Source organism: Centruroides sculpturatus, unplaced genomic scaffold (genome assembly GCF_000671375.1).
Source record: "Centruroides sculpturatus isolate CEXI.00-Female unplaced genomic scaffold, Cexi_2.0 scaffold352, whole genome shotgun sequence".
Taxonomy (NCBI): domain Eukaryota; kingdom Metazoa; phylum Arthropoda; class Arachnida; order Scorpiones; family Buthidae; genus Centruroides; species Centruroides sculpturatus.
This window is the reverse complement of record NW_019384489.1, coordinates 309,552-332,278: the sequence shown is the minus strand read 5'-3', so window position 1 is coordinate 332,278 and position 22,727 is coordinate 309,552. Positions and strand designations below refer to the sequence as shown.

Below are 22,727 nucleotides of genomic sequence, written 5' to 3'. Positions count from 1 at the left end.
GATTAATTTAAATAAAATTTCTATTAATTATTAAAACAAACTGATTCAGTATAACCTGCTGTTCAGATAACTTTCAAATGCAGAAGCAAGAGAGGATACCTATGAATTTAAGAATTCCAATAGGAATAATATTGACAAAACTTTCTAGAAATAAATTTTTTTTTATACTATGTTTTTTTAAAGGAGAGTGACTTAACTAAATACATCCATGAAGACAGTTTGATGGAATCTTATTTTCTTTATGTGAAACTGTTGGAACAACTCTATCAAATATTCATTTTGAATTTCAGTTGCAATCATGAATACATCGATCTCTACACAGAAGTAGAAGAGCCTTCCAAAGATCTGATCACAACTCCATTTGGAGGTCGTATCTGTGGAAATAATTTGCCAAGAAAAAGAATATCCTTGTATGAGACATTAGTCATTGCTTTTTACACTGATGAAAAACAAGTTACTCCTGATGTCTTCCAAGGAATATATGAATTTATTAATGCCTGTAAGTTTTTCAAAGATACAATTTATAAGACAATTTATTTTTAAATTATTTATTATATACTGTAATGAAATTTTAAATTAAAATTCAAATTTAATATATTTTTAAATTCGTTCTTAAAAAAAAAAAAATTTACAGATTTAATAGTTTAAATTTCTCACAAATGTTCGAATTTCTATCGATAACATTATATCAAATCTTTTTTTTTTCTTCTTTAATTGAAATTAAATTAAGAATATGAATATTTAATTTTTTATTTTTCTTTCCAAAATTGCAATCATTTATTTTGCTGAATTATTAAATAATGCATTTATCTTAATTAGGATGTAATTAGTTATGTTAGATTTATCTTATTTACTGTACACTGTTACATTTTCTAAANTCACTTAAATGGTCTAAATTGAATATTTTTCAAACTATCAATATAGAAGCATTGTAAGAACACTGTTTCATAGTCAACATTGTTGTTATGATTCAATTTAGAACAAAATGCTCCATATAAAATACTTTTGCTCCCGTTTGTGTCTGCTGTAAAGGAACCCTGACTCCTCCAAAATAGTAAAACTATCTTGCACAGAGAAATCTGTGATTTTATAGGAAATACAACACCATGTCTCTTGAAAGCCCTATACAATGCAAAGTGTAATGGCCCACAAATATGGAATGGACGGCTAAGCAAACACCGGATTCTTCTTTTGTTCGGATCTCAAAGCAGTTGGTGGGTCTCAAAATATTTTTTATCAGGGCCACAACTAGAAAATTGGCTTGTCGCTTTCAAGAACATTAAGATGATATCAAAAATTACAGAACCACTTTAGAAACGCTTTAGAAAAGGGTTACAATATATTATGGGCCGATGCCACCCTACTTCAATAGTCTTACATTACATATATGTAAGATGAATATGTGTAATAGGATAGACAAGGTGTAGGTCAGAAATTTTTAACTCAAAACAGAAGAAGAAAATTTAGTTCTTTTTTTTTGTGTTAAATAAACAATATTTTTAATAACTCAAATGTCTTCAATTATTCCAAAATATTTTCAGGAATATGACAAATCAATACATACATATTTAAAATTTGATAATATGTAAACACACATATTTTAAAATATTGAAAGTGTTTCATTTATTGAAAACATTGTTCATTTAATACCAAAAAAACTAATTTTTTTTTTTTACTTTTTTATTTTGAGTTACAGTATATGATAAATATACATATTTATATCTTAAAAAATACTTTATTTTGTAGCTCAATATGTGGTTGGAACACCAACTCCCAATTCTGTTTGTAGTTTTACCATCTATAGTGACAGAGCAAGAGAGGGTGATTTATTATCTCCAACTTATCCAGGTGTTTATCCAAAAAACCTTCAATGCCAATATCGGTTTCTCGGGGGAAAAGGACAGAGAGTCCGATTGGAATTCATGGATTTTGATCTTGTATATGGAGGTTCCCAGTATGTTATTAAAGTTATGTTTCATTATGAAATAAAGATAATTATATTGATATTACTATTTTGTAATTAACTTTATTATCATATTAATGTATATTGATTAATTCAAGCGAATTAATATTTTTATATGTTATATTAATGAAACTTTAAATTAGTTCTTTTTTTTAATTTTAACTTATTTCTTTTGAGTTTATATTAATGCATATATATATCTGTTGTTTACTTTGTAAGTTTAATTTTATTCCTACAAAATATTATACTATGTTGTGCCAGAGAAACTTTGCCAACAAATACATTTAGAATGTTTTGCCTGAAGCAATAATGAATTACAACATTAAAAGTTAAGAATTTATATGAAAGTCATCCTTTCTTTATTCAAGAAATGCAAAATATCATTTTTTATTAAAAAAAAGTCCATGAAATGTATTTCTAATTTTCTAATTTTAAAGACTTTTTTTGTTTTTCGAAATTTAATATTTAATTTATTCAAATATTTAAAACTTTTGATATATGTTATTGTGAAATTACTTTATAAATATCACTGAAATTATATATATATATATTATTGCCATTCTTACATTATTAATGCAATTTATTTTGTACTGTATTCAATTAAATTTGCATAATTTACTGATAAACAGAATGTAATCAAAATTTATATATACAATTATGATAGATTATGAAGATTTACTATTAAATAGGATTGAAATTAAGAATTGAAGCAATAAAATAAGATTTTAGATAGTTAGAAAGACAAAATTAAAAATTTTTTTCTCTTTATTTATTTTTATTATATTTAAAAATTTCATAATTTTAAGAGAATAATAGTAATTACTTTCTATTGTTTTAGTTGCCCTTTTGATTATGTGAAAGTATTTGATGGACTCAATGCAGAATACCCACTAATAGGAACTTATTGTGGTCAACAGAGAAATTTAGTTATTTATTCATCGGGTGATAATTTATATGTCTTTTTTAATACAATGCAAAGAACAACGGATAGTGAAAATCGAGGATTTTCGGGATGGTTTGAATTCAGCGAAAGATTTGTTAAACTCGGTGAGTTACTTTTTATTACTTCTTGATGAATGTTTACAGATTTAATTACTTTTAATGAAATTAAGGTAATTCAATTACTTTAATTGACAAATATTAGGTTAAAAAATTAAAATTGATTTGCTTCTTTTTTTATAATACTTAAAGAGCTTTTATAAGGAAATAATGATACCAGTTACATTTTAAATTTTGTTAAGCAAACGGAATGTTTTCTAATATTTTTTTAATCAATTTTTATTTTCTGATTTCTGATAGGACTTGAAATATTATAAATATATTGTATTATTTTTAGAAACAATCAGAAAAGGGAACTTTAAAATAAAAATATGCTTTTAATAAATATTTAAATTATTCTTTTATTTTTTTTATCAAATTATTTTTATTGCACTTTTTTTTATTATTTAATAAATTTTGAAAAATTTTCTATTAAAAGAAAAACATGTTTGTTTTTCTTTTATTAATCAAATATGTTTCCTATTAAATTTTATATGAAATTATTATTGCATTGCATACACAATTTTGATCTATACACAAAATTAGTTTTCCTTAATATTATGCTATCAGTTTTAATTAAAATGATAATATCTAATAGAATAGCAAATATATGAATTAAACTAGTGCCTTTGATATAAACCAAAATATGTTGAATTATTTGGAGTTTTATATAAATTATATCGAATTTACATTTCAAATTTTAAATTTCATAATTCAATTTGGCATTAAATATTCTTAATAGCATTAGAAATGATCAAATCTTTTATTTAAAAGGAAATAGATAATAAACATGTAAAATAAATATTTTTAAATGCTTTTTTTTCTTGTAATGTAAAAAATTTCATTGAATCTTACTTGATATATAAAAATTTCATTCCTTTAAATAACATACATAAAAATAATTATTTATATATATAAATAATAGAATATGTCCTAAGCTGAGTTATTATTCAAAGTGGTTTTAGTTCAGTTGGATTTTCTAAAAAGAGGAGGGAAAATGACATCGGAAGAATTCAATTCATTATTCTCTTTGAATAGTACAAATGGATTGGATTTATTATATAAACTATAAAAGCAAAAATTAATAAATTATATTTATATTTTTTGAATCGGTTTCATATAAATAAATATATTTTATCATTTCCTTCTTTCAATTAGAAAAAAAAAAATTATGCTTTGTTATTTACCAGTAATTAAAATATATTTGAATGTATAATTTACATAAAATTTGAAGAATTTTAATATATTATTTATTACAGTATTGAAAATATTGCATGGATTTTTTTTTAGAATGTTTATAAATTTCATTATTATGTTATATTATGATATTCAGAATTGAGTCATGAATTAAAATTTTATTGCTCTCTCTTTCTCTCTCTCTAAAATCATTATTATTTTTATTTTGTTGTATAATTTATATACAAAATAAATAAGTAGTAAATGCCTTTACAGAATAAATAACTATATAGTAGTTTGTAATCTTCTAAATTATCTTGAAAATGAATATGTAAATTATTTGCAAATCTGTCACTTTGTAATATCTTCTCTATGTAAATTGTCATTGATTCTCTCACTTGGCACATGATCAAAAGTTAACATAGTTACTATTGTTATCTAAATCATCAGTTTATGGGTGGCAGAAAGTATTATTTAATGGAGATTAATAAGATTGATTCAAATAATCATTTATCTCATTTATCTTTAATGTTGATTATGAATAATTTTTATTCTTGAAGATTTTTTTTTTCCTAATTATAATTCAAATTTATTTAAAATTTCAATGAGATAATTGTGATTACATGTGTCAGTTTTTGTAATTAGATTTGTGACATTAAAATTTCATATTCAAATTTAAAGAATTCATCTATGATTTATATCTATCTATATAAAAAATATCTATGATTTAAAATTGAAATTTCAGTATTAAATTTTATGATATATTCATTAGACATAATATAATAATGAAGTAATTAAAGAATTGATTCATGTTTTTAAAAATTAATTTATCCAATATTCAGTAGAAATCCACTCATTGTTATTAGTTTAGTTATAGTTATTGTTATCTTCAGTTAAATAAGTTACTTTTAAACTGGTTTTTCACACTATAAGCTATAACACGCTGATAACGATCAATCATTATCAGTCTTAACCAGTACTTTAAAATTAATCTTTTTAATAGTTATTTGCTGATAATACAGTAGTCTAAATTACTGACATTTGTTATTCTCAATTACTAGTCAAAACTAGATGAATTGTTAACTTTTATAATTTAATAAGTTTTCCAATTATATATTTTTTTAATATCAAGATCAATATAAAAAACACATATAAAAAAAAATACAATTTTCAGTAACTGTAGTTTTTTTTACTTACCCTGCTTAATTAGTCAGTTAACATTATCAGTGTAGATGAGCAACAAAGTGATTACAATAAACAGATTCTATCATATTTAGGAAAAATAAAAATATTGCGAAATAGCACACACCTTAATACTGATAAAAATAAAATATGGCTATTCACTGTCTTCTGTTTTGAAAAACAAATTGTTCATAACTTCACTGTAATCATATTTTTAAAAGTTACTGTTTTGTTTACCTGAAGATAAGTTAAACTTACTGAAATTACTTACCATTAAATCTCTCTCAATTTAAATGTCTTGGTATATTTATTTTTTTTAACATTTTAAGTAAATAGTAAATAGTCATATTTTCTTCTTATTTTGTAAAATGAATACTGAACATTTAGTCTTGGATAAAAGTGTTGATGATTTGTTGCTTTTACACTAAATGCCTCAGAGATTTTAGTAAGATACAAATTCTGTTTGAGTTCATTTAATGTTAGATATGGTTAAAAAATGAATTTTTCAAATTATGTTCAAATCATATTTTTAAGAATAATAAATAGCAAATTAAAATCATATTTTTAGATTCAAATTTGGAGAATTACTTATTTGTATTTCTTAATGTAAATACTTAATATTTTATCCTGTACTTATGTATTATGTTAAGCTTTCATAATATTTTTTAAAAGAACCTGTATTAAACAAACTAAAAGCTTCATGTATAGTACAGTATTTATAACAAATTGATCAAACTATATTTCCAATATATGTTAATTTTTAAAAATGTATTGATTAATAACAGAATATTCTAACAGAAAATTTAAGCAAAAACAATTGTCTTTGGATATTTTATAAATCACATTCAGATCATAAAATTTGGACTTGAATATAGAACAAATACACAGGATTGACCATATTAAAAAAATTCTAAATTAAAGCAAAAAAATAATAATATAAACCAAACAAAATTTTATATAATTAGATCCAAACCTCACATTCTAATATTCTAATATATGAATTCTCACATCTTCATAATTGGGATTTTTGATTCATTTAATATTTTATGTTTTATTATATTTAGTATAACCTCATATGTGACCACTTTTAGGGTATACGTAAAGTGACCAGATTTAACTGAATTTCACTCTGGGATGCTCTAAAAATTGAGATATGAGATATAGACTGTGAGGTTGTTATTTGAATGATTTTGTGCTTTAAATGTTATTATCTATATCAATGAATAATATTTACTTATAAATGAAAATTGGATAATCTGAGACATTTTTCCAAGCTGGGACAAAGAGCCATAAACTAGAACTGTCCCAGTTAATCCAGGATGTCTGGTCACTTTAAGGTATACTGTTTCAGGTCACGTAACTGATGTTATTACTTAATGTGCAGTTATGAAAAAATTAACATACCAAAATGTAATTAGAATACAGTTCTAAATCTTGTTAAAAGTTGTTTGCTTTTTATAATTTTGTATTAAAGTAAGTAAAATAAAAAATTTACATTATCCTAATTTAAACTTTTGTACAGTACAGGGCAATGTATTAATGTAGAATAATAGAATATTGAAATATGGTACATTTATAGTAAATGCAAGTAGTTTACAGTAGAATTCATTCAAATATTGTGCATTACAATATTAAATGGAATTGTTTAGTAACCATAGATGAATTAATATCCAATGAAATCAGGTTGTTTATAAAATCATAGTAAAGGTTTTGTATAAATAACAGACAAATTCAGAAAAAATCATAAAACAGAAGTCAGTAAATATGCAAAAATGTCCAAATATCAGAAAAAAATGTTAATCATTAAACCAGCTTTTACATTAGACTTATCAATATTTTTCTTTTTGAATGTTTCAAGTGATGTATCAGTGATGTAAAATTGTCATCGCTGATTATATAGTTATATTTTTACAAAATACATTCAGATTTTGTATAAAATAATTGAACAAATATATAATTGTCTTTCTTTTTATTAAATTCTGTTGATAAATTTAATTTATCAATTGTAAATAAAAATTTTATTCTGTTTGAATGTCATTTGTTTGAAGGAATCTCAGTAAACTTTTCCAAAACTATAGCAACGAAGCTCAACTCTATTTTAAGTACTTTAAAGAATACCTTGCATTTATGAGTGTAAGGTTGTCCTGTTCAAGCAAAAGATAAATGTCATATTAGAACATTCCTATGTTGGTGGCCACTTCAGTTAAGTGGCCGCCAACATAGGAAGAGTTTTATAGAGTTTTAATATAAATCAAACTTTTGCAGTTTTATGAGGGAATTTTGGGATGACCATGTGAGCTGACCACAAAGCAACATTTTTATTGTATTTGATTATCATAATCTGAAGAGGGCTTATAAAATAAAATAAAAACATTTTTAAAATTTTCTGCTAGAATATAAAAGTAAAAACAAAGATGATATAAAAACTTTAATATTTTAACATTATATTGACCTGTTTTATCCATTTTAAGATTAATTTTGTTTATATTGTGTTATATATTACATCTATCTTTTCATTCTTATCATTATATATATATATATATGCGTTACTGGTAAAGTACAAAATGAAATTGTTTTTTTAGACTTTGACTAAATAAAATGTAGGTAAACCTAAGTATGCCATAAGACTGTTATAACCAATTTGGTGTTTGCTGAGAAAGTTCAATCAGCTGTATTTTAATTTAATGTCATCAGGCAACCATTTTGTAACAAAATTTAATATTGTACAGGTATCCCTTGCTTAAGGCAGGATTTGATTAACATGCAAAATGAATTGCGGCAACCCCTTTATACACACTGCAAAAGTTTTAATTAACACAGCTTTACCAGCTGTCTTTACTTAACATAGATACTGTATTTGATTAATGTGAGTTTGATATATGCAGTAGCATTGAGACATTAATTAACCACATTAATCGAGGGATACCTGTAATTGTGATTGTTTATCTTTACTTGTTTATATTCAGAGACGTTTTGTGATCATTATTATCCTTATTTGTCAAGAATGATGAGATAGTTTTTGATAAACTATTTCAGTGTACATACACATGAACATATATATATACAGATATATATAATAGAAAATCATAATAGAATAATATCAATGCTTTAAGAAATAAAACTGTAATATACTTAGACATCATTTAATGATCACTTAAATGGTCTAAATTGAATATTTTTCAAACTATCAATATAGAAGCATTGTAAGAACACTGTTTCATAGTCAACATTGTTGTTATGATTCAATTTAGAACAAAATGCTCTTATTTATGAATTTTTCTTCAACAGCACATAAATTTAAGATAATAAAGTGTCTTAATTTAAAGTCTTTTATTATCAATAAGAATTATATAAAAATAAAATTGTTATGATAAATATCTCTTATCAGCTTTTTAATTTGAACATGTCTACAAAATAAAATATAAAAACATTTTTTTTAATAAATGCATAAATTCAAATAGTTATAAATAACTGCTGACTTTTAATTGGTATTTAACTGTGAAATTATAACATAGTTCAATTTTCTTTATTATAATTGTATAATTATTCTGATTATATAAGAACTTTCATGTCTCTTGCAAAAAATTATAAAAGGAATAACATAAAATGCTGAATAAATAAATATAATGTGAATTAATGTAGTAAAAGATAAGTTGAATATAAAAGTAAATTGCATAAACAATAAATATTTAATTTATTAACTAGTGCTTGCTATAAATATTTAAGAGTGAATTTTAATTTTGTTACACATTTTAGCTCTTTTTAGTTCATTAAGTAATAATGATAAAGCAATAAAAATCTTTTCTATTATAATTATAACATTTTAAAATTTTAAAAGCTTGATTTTATAAGGAAACTAAAATAATTTCTTTCCTTTTTGGATAGAAAAGATATAATGTAATTTGAGATAATTATATTATTATTGTAACAATATCAAATAATGTTACATTAGTAAATTGTTTTTGCATAGGTTTCCATTAACTGTAACAATTTTTTCTTTAAATTATAATACTGGTAATTACAAATTTACAGTGCAAATATTGGAAATTTCTTCAGTCTTTAATTTCATTTTCTTAAATTAACACTCCTCTTTTTATAGATATAATAATTTTCCATGATAAAATTTAAACATTATATAAGTTTTAATTTAATAAGTGCTTTTAAATTAAAACATATTTAACTTAAAGGTTTTTTTTTTCTTTTATTAAACTTATCAGCATTCTGTGTCAATTTAAGTTTCTTATAAAGTTTCTAGCAAAGGAAATAAAAATGCTTTTAACAATAGAGTGGTTTGATTTTTTTTTACTTTAGTTCTGCTGTATCATTGATTTTATAACTTAACACAGAAATACCTTTAAAAGTTTCTTAATGGTTTCAAAGAATTACATAAAACATTAACATACAGTAGCTTTTCAATAGTCCATTATCATTGAATTGAGGAAGTGCTGAATTATCACATAGATAAATTGGACTTTTGGAAAATTATATAAATACATTATATATATATATATTAGTATATTCTATACATATATAGTGCATATACTATACACTATACTATGTAATAAACTTGCTTGATAAATTTTAAGTTTGCTTGATTAGATTCATGTTTTGAATACTTTAAAAGTAATTAGGAAAATTAAGTACTCCAATTGTATCAAAGGAAGATATTTATTAATATTATTGATATAGTAATGAAGTGATTTCAGTTCAGCACCGAGATTCGTTATTTTATTTTATTTTTTGGTTGTTTTTTTTTTTGTTTTGAAAAAATCCACAAACTAATACTCACCAATTCTTTTTGTTGAACTGTCAGAAATGCTATGTCATTAGATTTTAGATGATCTACTGGAGTTTTAACATAGTTATTTTGAAAATATTATACTATAAATTTAATTAATTTTCTGTCTAAACTGAATATAATATTTTACAATAAAAAGTATTGCATATGTTAAATGCAATAATTTTTATTACTAGTTTGCCATTATATCAATTTATTTTATAGTATTTGTAAAGATATATTAAATTAAAAATAACTCACAGTATCTTACAACATGTTGATTAATGAAGTTAATTGTAATATTTAATTGATGAAAATAATTTTACAATTTTACTAATAGTCATTTTTTGTAAAATTGTATCAAATGTAGGTTTATAGTAACAGTGGGTTATTTTATTATAAAGAAATGCTTGATAATTGGGTAATTTTATTTGAGAAATTTTTGTTACTATTTCTTTACTAATATATTTCAAGGATAGTTTTTTGGATTTTTTTTCTTTTTATTTAATTACTGATGTTTATCATTTGATTTCTTTAGTTTGTCCTATTGAGTCTTTGTGGTATCTTTATCAGAAAATTTAAAAAAAAAATTTTGGCAGATTCCCAAATGTTCTTTAAAAACTTTTTGGTACTCTTTATAACACTTTCTCTTATATCCTGGGGTTTTAATGGTCTTATTATTCTGTCGATAACAACATATTTTTTATATAGTGTTCTAACTTTCTTATAGTTGGTTATTTAAAGTTTCAGTGATTTTGTTGGCTAAGTTTCAATAATTAATTAGGTAAGTGACAAGGTTTAAGTATGATTATGGATGATGATAAATTTCTAGTTTCCTAAATCTTTTAATTGACCTGCTTTAGAAGATTTAAAATTTGCATTTTTCTATTTCCTTCTAAATACTTCAAAAATTTAACTATTGAACAATTTGTATATGAATTCATTATTAGTAATAATCTTTTTTTTTATGTTTATACAAGTCTTGTTTATTCTATTATTACTTTATGATTACCTTTATACATTTTACTCTGTAAATTAAAATAGCAAATATAATTAATTTTGAAAATTAAATTTTATTATGATTGCTTTATTAACAAAATACTTTTAAAATATAATTAATAACAATATCACAAGAAATTAATGAAAATATTAAATTACTTTTTGAATAGTATGCTCAAATTTATAAAGATTTTATTATTCAGTTTGATATGTGTAATTCTATTTTAAATAAAGAAACCATTTGAGTTTAGATTTTTATTAATTTTTCACATATTCTTAATGCTATCGTGAAGAATAATAATCTTAAAGACAAGTATTTATTAGCTCTTTTAATAATATAATTATATGTTTATAAATACAGCATCACTCAGAATTGTAAACAAATTATACTCCCATCTACTTAATAGTTTTTTAAAATAGCTTAAGCAATTATTCTTAAATGAATGAAATGTACTGGTATACTGTATACTGGTGTATATAATTCCATATTAAGTAAACAAGCAGTTTCAGAATTATAGGAACCAACATATGTATTTAAGGATAAAATGTTGTTTAAGACTTTTTTGTCTCAGTTTTCATAAAATATTTCAGACTTTGCCTTAGTTTTCAGATTCCCTAATTGTGGTTAGCTTTCATAGTGGAAATGTGTCCCCCAAACCAAGTTTCACATGTGAAGTTGTGACAAAAGGTCTCAAAAAACATTTTATCTTTATTATCTTGGTTTCTATAATTCTGCAAATGCTTATTTGTTTTGTACAATCAAATTCTTCAATGTTATATTTATTTACAAATTAGCTTACATTAAATGAATAATTAAAAATTTTCTTTAATAATTTAAAGATAACTAATCTAAATTAAAAAAATATAATTTAACAAATTTTACAATAATTACAGTCTTGTTTTTATTTTATCTATTTGTTTATTTATTTACTTTAAGATGAAAAACAAAAAAGAATACCATAATGATAAATATACATAGTATCTAAGAAATTGGCACAATTATAATACAACTTATCTTTCTATATGTATAATTTTATTATTAATTTATTTATAAAGAGCAAAAAACTAATTAAAATTATATGTTAAAGCATTAATTAATATTGGACTATTGTTAGATCAAATTGTTAATTAATTCAAATAATAAAAAGAATTTTATTTCTCTTCTTCATTGCAACAAAATTTATCAAATGATCTTATGGTAAGATACAAGAGATGTGGATTTGAATCTCTTGTTTATCTTCATGATGCTTTATGAGGTTGAATTGAAATATTGTTCTTCATCTCTCAATTATATAAAGTGATCGTAAAGTTTATGCGAGTGAGCCAGTTTACCCATATTGATCAACATTTAGACTGATTATAGTCTGCGATGTACTGTACTATTGCTTCATATGAAAAAATTCAATCTTCATAATGATAAGAAGCTAGTACCAGTATTATTGCACTGATACTATAATGTAATAATGTAATTTCATAATCAGTTTATATCTTTCTAAGTTTGATCCATAATTGATTTAACAATACATATGTTATTTGACTTCTATAAAACTATATCATTTATTTCAAATGTTCATCTGGTTCTTTCTTTATATGAATAAAAGATCTATACTTGAACCAAGCCAGATTTAAAACCAGAGAATGAGTTAAACTGAATACAAGAGAAAAGTTAAAAGCATTGATTTATTTCCTAAAACAAAAATTTGAATGTACTGTACAATTAATTTTTGTCTTCATAACAAATTTATTTTAATTTATATCAAAAATTTATCTTTTATAATTATAATTTAAATTTATTGGAAATTTTTTTAAATATTATTTATAACATAAATGAAAATATTTAAGTTGTTGATAATTCATCTTTTTGATTAATTTATATTAGACTTATCTGGAATTAATTTTAAAATTATAAATAGGAAAAGAAAGAATGTCACAATTTTTTAAATGTATGTTTAAGTATATACATACAATAATCTTTATTACACATTTATTTCATTAATTATATATATATTTATTTTCCAATACTGATCTGCTTTAAATTTAATTGTAATTCACAGTTCATTAAATGAAATTCAGATTATATTTACACTTTCAAACAGATTTCAAATTCATTATTTTCACTCATTGTTTGAAAGTGATGTTTATAAATTTAAACATTTTCTTCAATTCAGATTATATTTACACTTTCAAACAGATTTCAAATTCATTATTTTCACTCATTGTTTGAAAATGATGTTTATAAATTTAAACATTTTCTTCAATCTATAAATTATTATATACTTTATTAACAGTCTATAAATTATCATCTGTACTTGAAATCCTTAAGACTGTAATTATTTATTGAAATGCCTTTAAAATGGATAGTATTTTAAGAATAATTGCAGAAAAAGAAAATTTTATAGAAAAATAAGTTTCAAAAGTCACCATTAGATTAAACATAATGATGTAATCAGCTGAATTATCAGAACTACAGTTTGACAATTATAAATTTTATATAATTTAAACAAAACAAATATTAATAAATGAAATGAAATAATAAATATACAAATATTCACAAATTAGAAGAAACGATAAATGTCTTCATATCTTGTCCTTCAACTACTCAGGAATACAACAGTCTTTACAGATGGAGTTGACCTTTTATTTAGAGCTATTTATCTTCCTCAATATGCAAAACAGTTTTAAAAAATCCACTTGTGAAGACTTTGTATTCCTGGAGTGTTGAAGGACAAGATATGAAAACATTTATTATTCTAATTTGTGAATATTTCCTTAAAACAAATGTAGATAATGTGGAAATTTTCAAACAATTGCAATGATCTATATTCTACTGTAGATTGTTGCATTTCACATATTATTCACACTGTTAGAGCTGTCAAAATTTTGTATTGCTATTGTGAAGATTAGTTATAATTAGTTGATTTGAATCTCTGAAAATTTTAACTAATATCAAGTGATTACTGTAATTCTTCTTCTTCTTGGTGCCATATCAGATTTCTGACGTCGGCGACACCCGGCACAGATTACTAAGTAGTTAATAATACGCCAAGGTGTTACTAGGGAAAGTTAGTACCCAGAGTGGTTTCCCGTTGCCTTCTCTGGGGCGCTATGTTACGCGAGGGGAAAGAATGCCTTCCGGGAGGACTTTTATGGGGAACTGGCCTCCTATTTAGTCGTTATCGGCAAGGAGAAAACCCGGAAAACTCCAAGCAGCCAGCCTGTCCGATCGCGGCGCGAACCCACGACCGAACTCCCAGTGTTTAGGGTACGAAGACCGCTCGGCCACTGGTGGGCAGATTATTGTAATTACACAGTAAGAAATTTTCATATAAATTTCTTATTGTTTGTGAAGTGTATCCAAAGCAGCTGTGATTATATTAAATTTACTTCTGGAATAACTTCTTCCTGTGTAAATTTCCCTGTTTTGAAACATTCATTTTGCTCAGATTAACATTTAATCAAAGTGACTTAATTAATTGAACATTAGAATTTATAGACACATTTCATCAAGCAAGAAGAAATCACTAACAAAATTTGTATAGTAGATTGAGTATTAATTGCATAAATTCTTTAAATGTGTATAAATAACAAAAATAAACTCATTTTTACACTTCATGTCTGTTTATTAAACATTATAATAATGATTATACATAAAAATGCATTTCTAGAATAAGAGCCATGATTATTTACAACTTTTATCAGTTATGTACAGTACTAATATATATAAGAAGCTTTAATGCATGTATTCATTATTGTACAATTTCAGTAAAAAAGTATGCTTTTGTCTGCTCTAACACTGAATAAAGATGTCAACCTATATGAATATTAGATATAAACAACAGGAAAACTATTGGTTTTATTCTAAAAGAAGAGATTCTGAATATATACAATAGGAATAATATCACATAGTATAGATTTTTTTTTTATAACTTATGGACATGCTAGAAGTCCAAATTTTTGCAACATAAAAAGCATTATTGCATCCTTGAAATTCATTATTGCATCTTTTTTCATTATTAATTATTTAGAGGTAATTTATAATTTACAACTCTCCACACTAATTTCTTTATATTTGTAATCTTAAGTGATACAGTTCTCTTAATATGTATAGAAATGTCTCTTAAGCAGCTGGTATACAACTATAATAAAATAATTTTATTAGCAATAATTTATTTATTAACGAAGAATTATGTGTTTGAAAATGCAAATTAATTGCTAACAACAACACCAACAGCAATAATGTTATACTTATATTTATAATGCATTTAATTTGCTTGTGTACAGATTAAGATAACCAAGGCTGTCAAGAGCTTGTATACATCCCCAGGGGTGGAGCAGATTCCTTTAGCCTTTTTTAACAAATAAAATATAAAGGATATTTCTTTATTAATAAAAATCAATCTTAATGATATTATTTTTTTTAGTAAAAAACATTAATTTATAGGGTAAAGATCAGTATGGTCCATCAAGTTTTCTGTGAGCTCAGGAAAAATCTCCAGCTCCCTCTTGACAATACTGATAATAACTTATAGAAATGCAAAATTTTGTAAAGCTCATTAATTGGCTGTTATGATTTGTGATTAGTCTTTCACTTCAGTGATTTGATCTCTAAAGTATATCACTGATTCAACACTTTTGTGTTTTTGAACACATATTCTATTGTTCCCAATGTGTATATTGTGACTTTCCAGTACACAATAGGGTGATCAAAATTATAATATATTTCTAAGAATTGGCCAAAAGTTACTTTAAAACATTATATAACGAATTTTCATTTGTTATTTAGTTTCTTTTTTCAATTAAAAACTTAAAATGTGTTTGGTCAAAATATATTAAGAATAAATTTAATTATCAGAAATCAAATTTCCAAAGGTGAAATTGTGAAATTTTGAAAATGTTAAACCAAAAAAAAAAAAAAAAAACAAAATCAGCAAAAATTATTGTGACATATCATAATGCCAAGCTGTAATTTTTAATTATATTTTTAATTAATTTAATCTAATATATATGCTCTCCACCTCAAGTCAGTAGTGGCTTGCCCCTGTACATCATACTTTTCCTTAAACAATAGAGTCATGCCAGTCACCTTTCTAACTCCTTTCGGGGGAAAATTTTTGAATTGAAATCACTTGCCTTCTGGTCTACACCAGAAGTTTGTATAAAGTTAATTAGGGACCACTGCCCCTAAGCTTTCCATATCTGGTCTTAACTTTCATTTATCTAACAACATTCTTGAGATTTTTAAAAAATCTTTTTGCCTTGTGGGCACTAAGAGGGTCTGTTTTAGCAAGTCCATTATGGGTTTGGCCAGGCCCACAATGGGGAGGCTGGGTGGTGAGGGACAGGGCTTAACATATCCAGACAGACTATTACCTGAAAAATCCTGGAGATTTTTTGACTCATCCAGATTGGATCCTAGGTTCCTCCCCAGAGTGTTAGGCTACCATCTCGACCACTCAGCCATCCAGCTGTTAACCTTTGTTTTTGAGATTAAAGGAGAGTAAGACAGACAACAGTGGGAATTTATAGGTCTTCAATTTTTTCAAATTGCAGTCCAAACAAAAAAAAAAAAGTTGGATTTCTTGACTAAAGGCAGAGTACAGTATATATTTTGGATGTTAAATTCTGAACTAAATTATCTGTGTAATTTTGAAACATTAGTTAGGATATTTAATAAAGATTTTAATTATAAATGCATAAATATTAGTAACCAATGTTATAACAAGTGTTATCAAGGGTTAACAATTTAATGCTATTGTTTGTGGATATGATGCTACTCCTGAGAATACTGAATATAACAGTAAAGCAAAAATGCTTATCTTAATTGTTAATAAACTGTATTCTAACATGGTTATTAAAACTTATATATTTTTAAGCTCACTTCAATTATAAACATTATACCTAATACTTATTATTTAATATAATCAGTTACATCAATTATTGTTAAATAGGAAAAAATAACTTAAAATTAAAAATGAAATGTTTTTAGCTAGCAATTTAATAATAATAATAGAATGTCAAGTATTTAGATATATTAATACAATAAGGTATTACTGAAAATACTAGCAAAAAATATATTTTTAAGTTGTTTTTACTGCACTTTATAACACTGTAAGACAGTTTCTTGTCAAGTAATATTAAATATTTGATGTGTCATTATTCTTTATTTTTAAATTTAAAATGGTGTTTATTCAAACAAACAGTTTAAATTATTATTGGGAGAAGTTTTCGATTACAAAAATAATTTTTATTTATTCATTTTTATTAAATCATTTTTATTTAAAACTAACTCCAATTCAAACTGCTTCTTTTGGAGCAAAACTTTTTAGAAAACTCTAGTATCTTTGGAATGATGAGTATACAGTCCAAAAAATGCTGAACTTTTCTGAAAACTTACACTGAAAAAGTAGTATGAATTAAATTTAAATTTGAACAGATTCCTTAACATAATTTTGCTCTTTTTTGTTACTTAAAAATTATTAATAGGAATTAAATGAATTTGATAAAAACTATGTACTTCCAATTTTATTTATTCAATGTATTTTTAAAATTTTATTCAAAACTTGAAATGTTTTATTTATTGTATGTGTAGATAAATCTATATTATATGTTTTTATTTTAAGAGAGATTATGTAGACATAGTTTCTTAATATTGAAAGTAAATTTAATTTAAACTAGTACTAAAAGTTTTAATTTAAATAAAGTAAAAAGAAATAAATTTTGTTTATATTTTTTATCAGATATTAAGATTCTATATATATATATATATAAATGATAAAGAGGATATTTGTTTGTTCACTACACATGCCTAAGCCATTCGACCAATTGCTACGAAACTCAAACTCAGCAATTACATTCAAATACTTCAAACTTAGATAATGTCATATATCCCAATAGAAATTTTTAATTGGATTTCTATATATATTGATTAATTTGTCTTCATTTGATTGCTGGTTTACATGTAGTACCATCTATTGAAAAAATTTAACAAAATAATCAACTAAATATAATTTTTACAAAAAAAGATTTATAATTAAAAATAAAATGCATTTTATTCACTGAATTACGGCAACAATGATACAGCACAAAATAGATGTGCCATTACACCATTACTGAGACTGCACTTACCTACATGGAGTGTAATAGTGTTTTGCCCTGTACATCATTCTTTTCCTGTTATTAATAGAGTTATGTTGGTTATGTATCTAACTTTGTTCAGGGAAAGTTTTTGAATTGAAATAATGACTTGCAGCTTGCATTGAAACTTCTTATATAGTTCATTGGGACCTCCTGTCACTAAGATTTCCATATCTGGTCTCGGCATTCATCTATTTGACTCCATTCTCAACATTCAGGAAAGACGGATGGATGGATGGATGGATGACAGTGGGAATTATATACAATAAGCACTCTCCAGTAACTGAGTGGATAAAACCATCGAACACCAGTAGTTGGTCGTGGTTCACACATGGCCAACAGACTGGCCATGTGGAATTTTCTGGGTTTTCTTTGTGTTAGTAATACGTAAACAGGTGCCAGGTTTACATAAGTCTTCGCAGGATGCATCCTCCTTGGCAGATTGCTCATTTGTCGCATTTCCGTAACCAAATAAACCAAATCAATTCTAATAATTTTTCTATAAACACAATATTTACGAGGACATGCTTAACTACCAGGAAACCTGGACATCTCGCTCCATCCCTGATTTTATCTCCCCTTAGTGACTCATAAACCCATTGCCCCAAACTTCTTTTACCGATACTACTTAAAATGTTCTAACATTCAGCCAAATTAATGTACAGGATGTGCATGAATTGTAAGGCACAAAGTAGAGCTTGAAGTCTTTTTTCTGTGACAATGTTTATTTTTTCTATTTATTATCATGGCGACATTGCTTCATTCAAAATTTCCTGTAGTTGAAGCCTGTGTAATCTGCACTTTATTCACATGTTGAGTCTTACTGTCAAATCTGCATTCACTGTTTTTATGCCACAACTTTCAAAAGTTTCCTTTACTTAGATATTTTAGCTGAACTTTACTTTTTCAACATGGTTTCATCAGTTTTTTTACAGGATTACATAATAGTAATTATTCTATCATTTTTACAAGATTTTTTAAAATGTAAACAAGTCTTATATCATGTCTTTTGGACATTAAGGTTAATAAAATAGCAGATTGTGAAGATTTTGATGTATTATTTTAGTTTTATATTATATATTATCTTTTTAAAAAATTTTCAAAGATGAATAAACAAACTAAGAAAGCAAATTGAAATTTATATAAAAATATAAATTTATAAATATTAAATTAAGCTAATTAATGTGTAAATATTTATTAACATTTTTATTAGAAAAATTTATTGGAAAAAAATTATGTACTGTTTGAAAAATTACACATGTCAGAATTATATAAAATAAATCTTTACATAGAAATTAATTTTAATGAAATATGAGATATTTTTTGATGAAATGCTGTAAATAACAGCTGCTAAATGTAAAATTTATGACATTCATATGATATTCAAGAGTCATCAGCACTCTTATGAATAAATTTATGGTATAGATCTAGTATTCATTCCTTCTTGATATAATTATTCTTGAATAAAAATTCCATAAAAATATCAAATAAACATAATTAAGTTAGATAGTTTTACTGTTTTAGTTAATGTTTTGCTTCTAATGAACTTTTAGCTTGTATGTTTTAGCTTTAATTTATAATTATTTGTAATTTTAGTAAATAGCTCTGACATTTTTAGTTAATGTTTTTCTTTGTAATTTGTATGTAATTTAAATTTATTATACACTATTTTAGACTTTTAGAGGAGAATTTTAGACTGGAATTAAATAAATTTCATCAAGTGAATTAAATATAGGGTCAAACTGCATAGCACCAAAATTGCCACTTGGTACTGTTTTTACTAAAGTGATGATAAAGATATAATACTGGCTATAAAAACAAGTTCACTTATTTTGACATTTAGCTAAAATTGAATCACAAAGTACACTTCAGAAGAAACAGCAGAATGCCAAGTTTCTGTGAGATGGAAGTTCCATGCACCACTAGCAAGATCTACTATAAGACTCTTTACACAGCATAGACACAGGATTTAGCAATGGTGAAAGGGGAAGTGGTTTCAAGGAGTTTTGCTTTAACATGATGTGTGGCTCCACATCAGCAACACTGTGACTACAAAGTTGGTATCACTGGGGTTTAATGTTGTTCTGCACCTGCCATGTTCATCAGACCTTGCTCTGTCTGATTATACTTTATTTTACAACATAAAGGACTTGCTATGAGGTTGAAAATTCTCAAATAATGAGAAACTGCAAGCAGATATCCATGTATCCATGAGTGGTGCCAAGTACCCCCAAAGAATTATGAAGTTAATGGAGAGATGGCAACAATGCATTCACATTGGTGGATAGTATATTAAGAGATCCCATAGTAGTGTGTTGAACCATGTTACATAATAAATAATGTACAAAAACCATTATTGTAAATCATTTCTGAATGTTCCTCGTAGATGTTAAAGGAGATTTAACTTCACAAATCTATTGTGCTGGTAGTATGCTGATTAAAGTTAGAATGTCAAGTGGATATATCACTCCATATGTTTGCAGGATGATCATCTATAACTCACTGTTATAGAGATGAAATCTATTAATCATGGATGAAGTGTCAATACCTTTTGGTAATGAATATATATTAATTGATCAGCCAGATCTCTGCATTTAATGTCAATAGAACATTAGATGGATTTCAACTTTTCAAATTTTCCATAAGCTATATTCTGTTTATGAAATAATTATGTTTATTGTTAAGGTTCTTTTTCTTTTTGTTAAATTCAAATTTTAATATTAATTTAAAATAAATTTCATTTTAATAATAAGAAACAGCTTTAATAAGTATACTGTATTAAAATAAAAATATATTGTTATTTCATGTATTTTATTACACTTTGTAAATGTCTTGCTTAAGCAATGCTTTCAAAGAAACTCTTGTAGCACAGTACAAGACTTTAGGATGTGTCTGTCTGTGGTATTGTCTGTTTTAGTTTTTTATTCTAATTCTAAACAAAAAATGGATTGAAAATTCAAAAGAAGAGCTTACCACCAAGTTACTGAATACTGAAAATGAATTACCGAAAGGTAAGAGGAAAAAAGTTATTTGTGATAACAAACATCTGAAAATTATTTGGCAAAACTTCTATTATACTAAGAAGTAATGGAAAGAATGTAGTAATATTGTCAATAGGATCATGAGTGCTAAGTGCCACTGTTTGTAGGAGTGTTTGTATGACAGAATTTATCAAATTATCAGATTTGAGCTGCAAACTGATTAAATCCTCAGAGGAATCAATAAGTCATGACTCAAGGCTTATTGAATGGACTATACACATTATCTTACCAAAACTAAAAAAAAAAAAGCTAGGAAGCATAAATGCAAGCCTTAAGAAGTATGCAAATTCAAAATTTCCAAAAATGGTCATTTTTGACAAGAAATACTTTAATGTTGAGCAATTCAACTAGCAAAATAACAAAATTTTAGTTAAAAGATCTGCAGACATTCCTCTGGAGTAAGTATCATGTCTAGCCCACACTCAAAAAGTTCATATATTTGGTAGACTGAGTTAGGATAGGACATGAGTGGACAAAAGCATGAGGTGGATGACTATGAAAATTTATTAGATTTTGGACAACTACCTAAAGCTAATGATGGATTGCTGGGATCTGCTAGGTCCTGAGTCTTCTAGCAGGATTCAGCACTGTTCACAAAGCCAAGAGTATCAGACATGGTTCGAGAGAATGAAGTGCCACAGGTGCCTCCAGAGGAAAGGCTCTTGTCAAGTCCAGACACCAATCCACTTAACTAAGAACTATGGAAGAAACTGATGTTTGATTTGTGCTCTAAAACCTATAGCAAATGTATAGCTCAGATTTCTTCAGAGCTGAGAGCAATATTAAATTTTCCACTGATCACTATTCATTTTGTGATAGACAAAGTATCCCCAGAAACTTCATACTTGTATCAGGATGAAAGGCAGACTATTTCCAGAATAAATAAAGTCTACTTTTTGTTATTCTTATCTAGAAAACTTATGGAAATTCAGTTTTTTAGTTGGCTGTTGTTTGTAAATATGAAATTTAAAAGTATAATAAATTATATGAAATAACAAATTATATATACATAAAATTACATTTATTCAAAATTTGAAGTTTTTTATATATAAAAATTTATGAATTATTTTATTTTTTTATTGTGAGTTATATATATTTATTCATTATGAGATTACATTTTTTCTTCATTGTTAAATCTTTATTGGAAGGATTCTGGTTCAGAAGTTACATCTAGCTGTAGTGAAACAGAAGTTGATGATGATATTGAATTAGTATCATTATCATTAACAGTTATTGTTTTCTCTCTCTGTATATCTTTGTCCTCAGTATGTAGTGCTTGAGCAATTTGCAAATTTTATTTGTTAAAACATTTCCATAATTAATGTTATTATTTTTTTTCTTTTTTAGTATAATTATTAACTAATATATAATTACTTTCATTTGGCTAGTTTGCTTTTCTTTTTTATATCTCTCTACT

At 24.9% G+C, this 22,727-nt stretch overlaps 1 protein-coding gene across 5 annotated transcripts in view; it reads left to right on the top strand.

Moving 5' to 3' along the window:
• The window catches only part of LOC111621701 (cubilin-like), a 67,012-nt gene that overhangs the window by 11,220 nt on the left and 33,065 nt on the right, over nt 1-22,727 (top strand). For all 5 annotated transcript variants that reach the window (XM_023363918.1, XM_023363919.1, XM_023363920.1 and 2 more), the window contains 3 exons: nt 291-499; nt 1,747-1,954; nt 2,802-3,010. In XM_023363918.1, the coding sequence (XP_023219686.1) occupies nt 291-499; nt 1,747-1,954; nt 2,802-3,010 (626 nt within the window). The remainder of the gene's footprint in view (nt 1-290; nt 500-1,746; nt 1,955-2,801; nt 3,011-22,727) is intronic.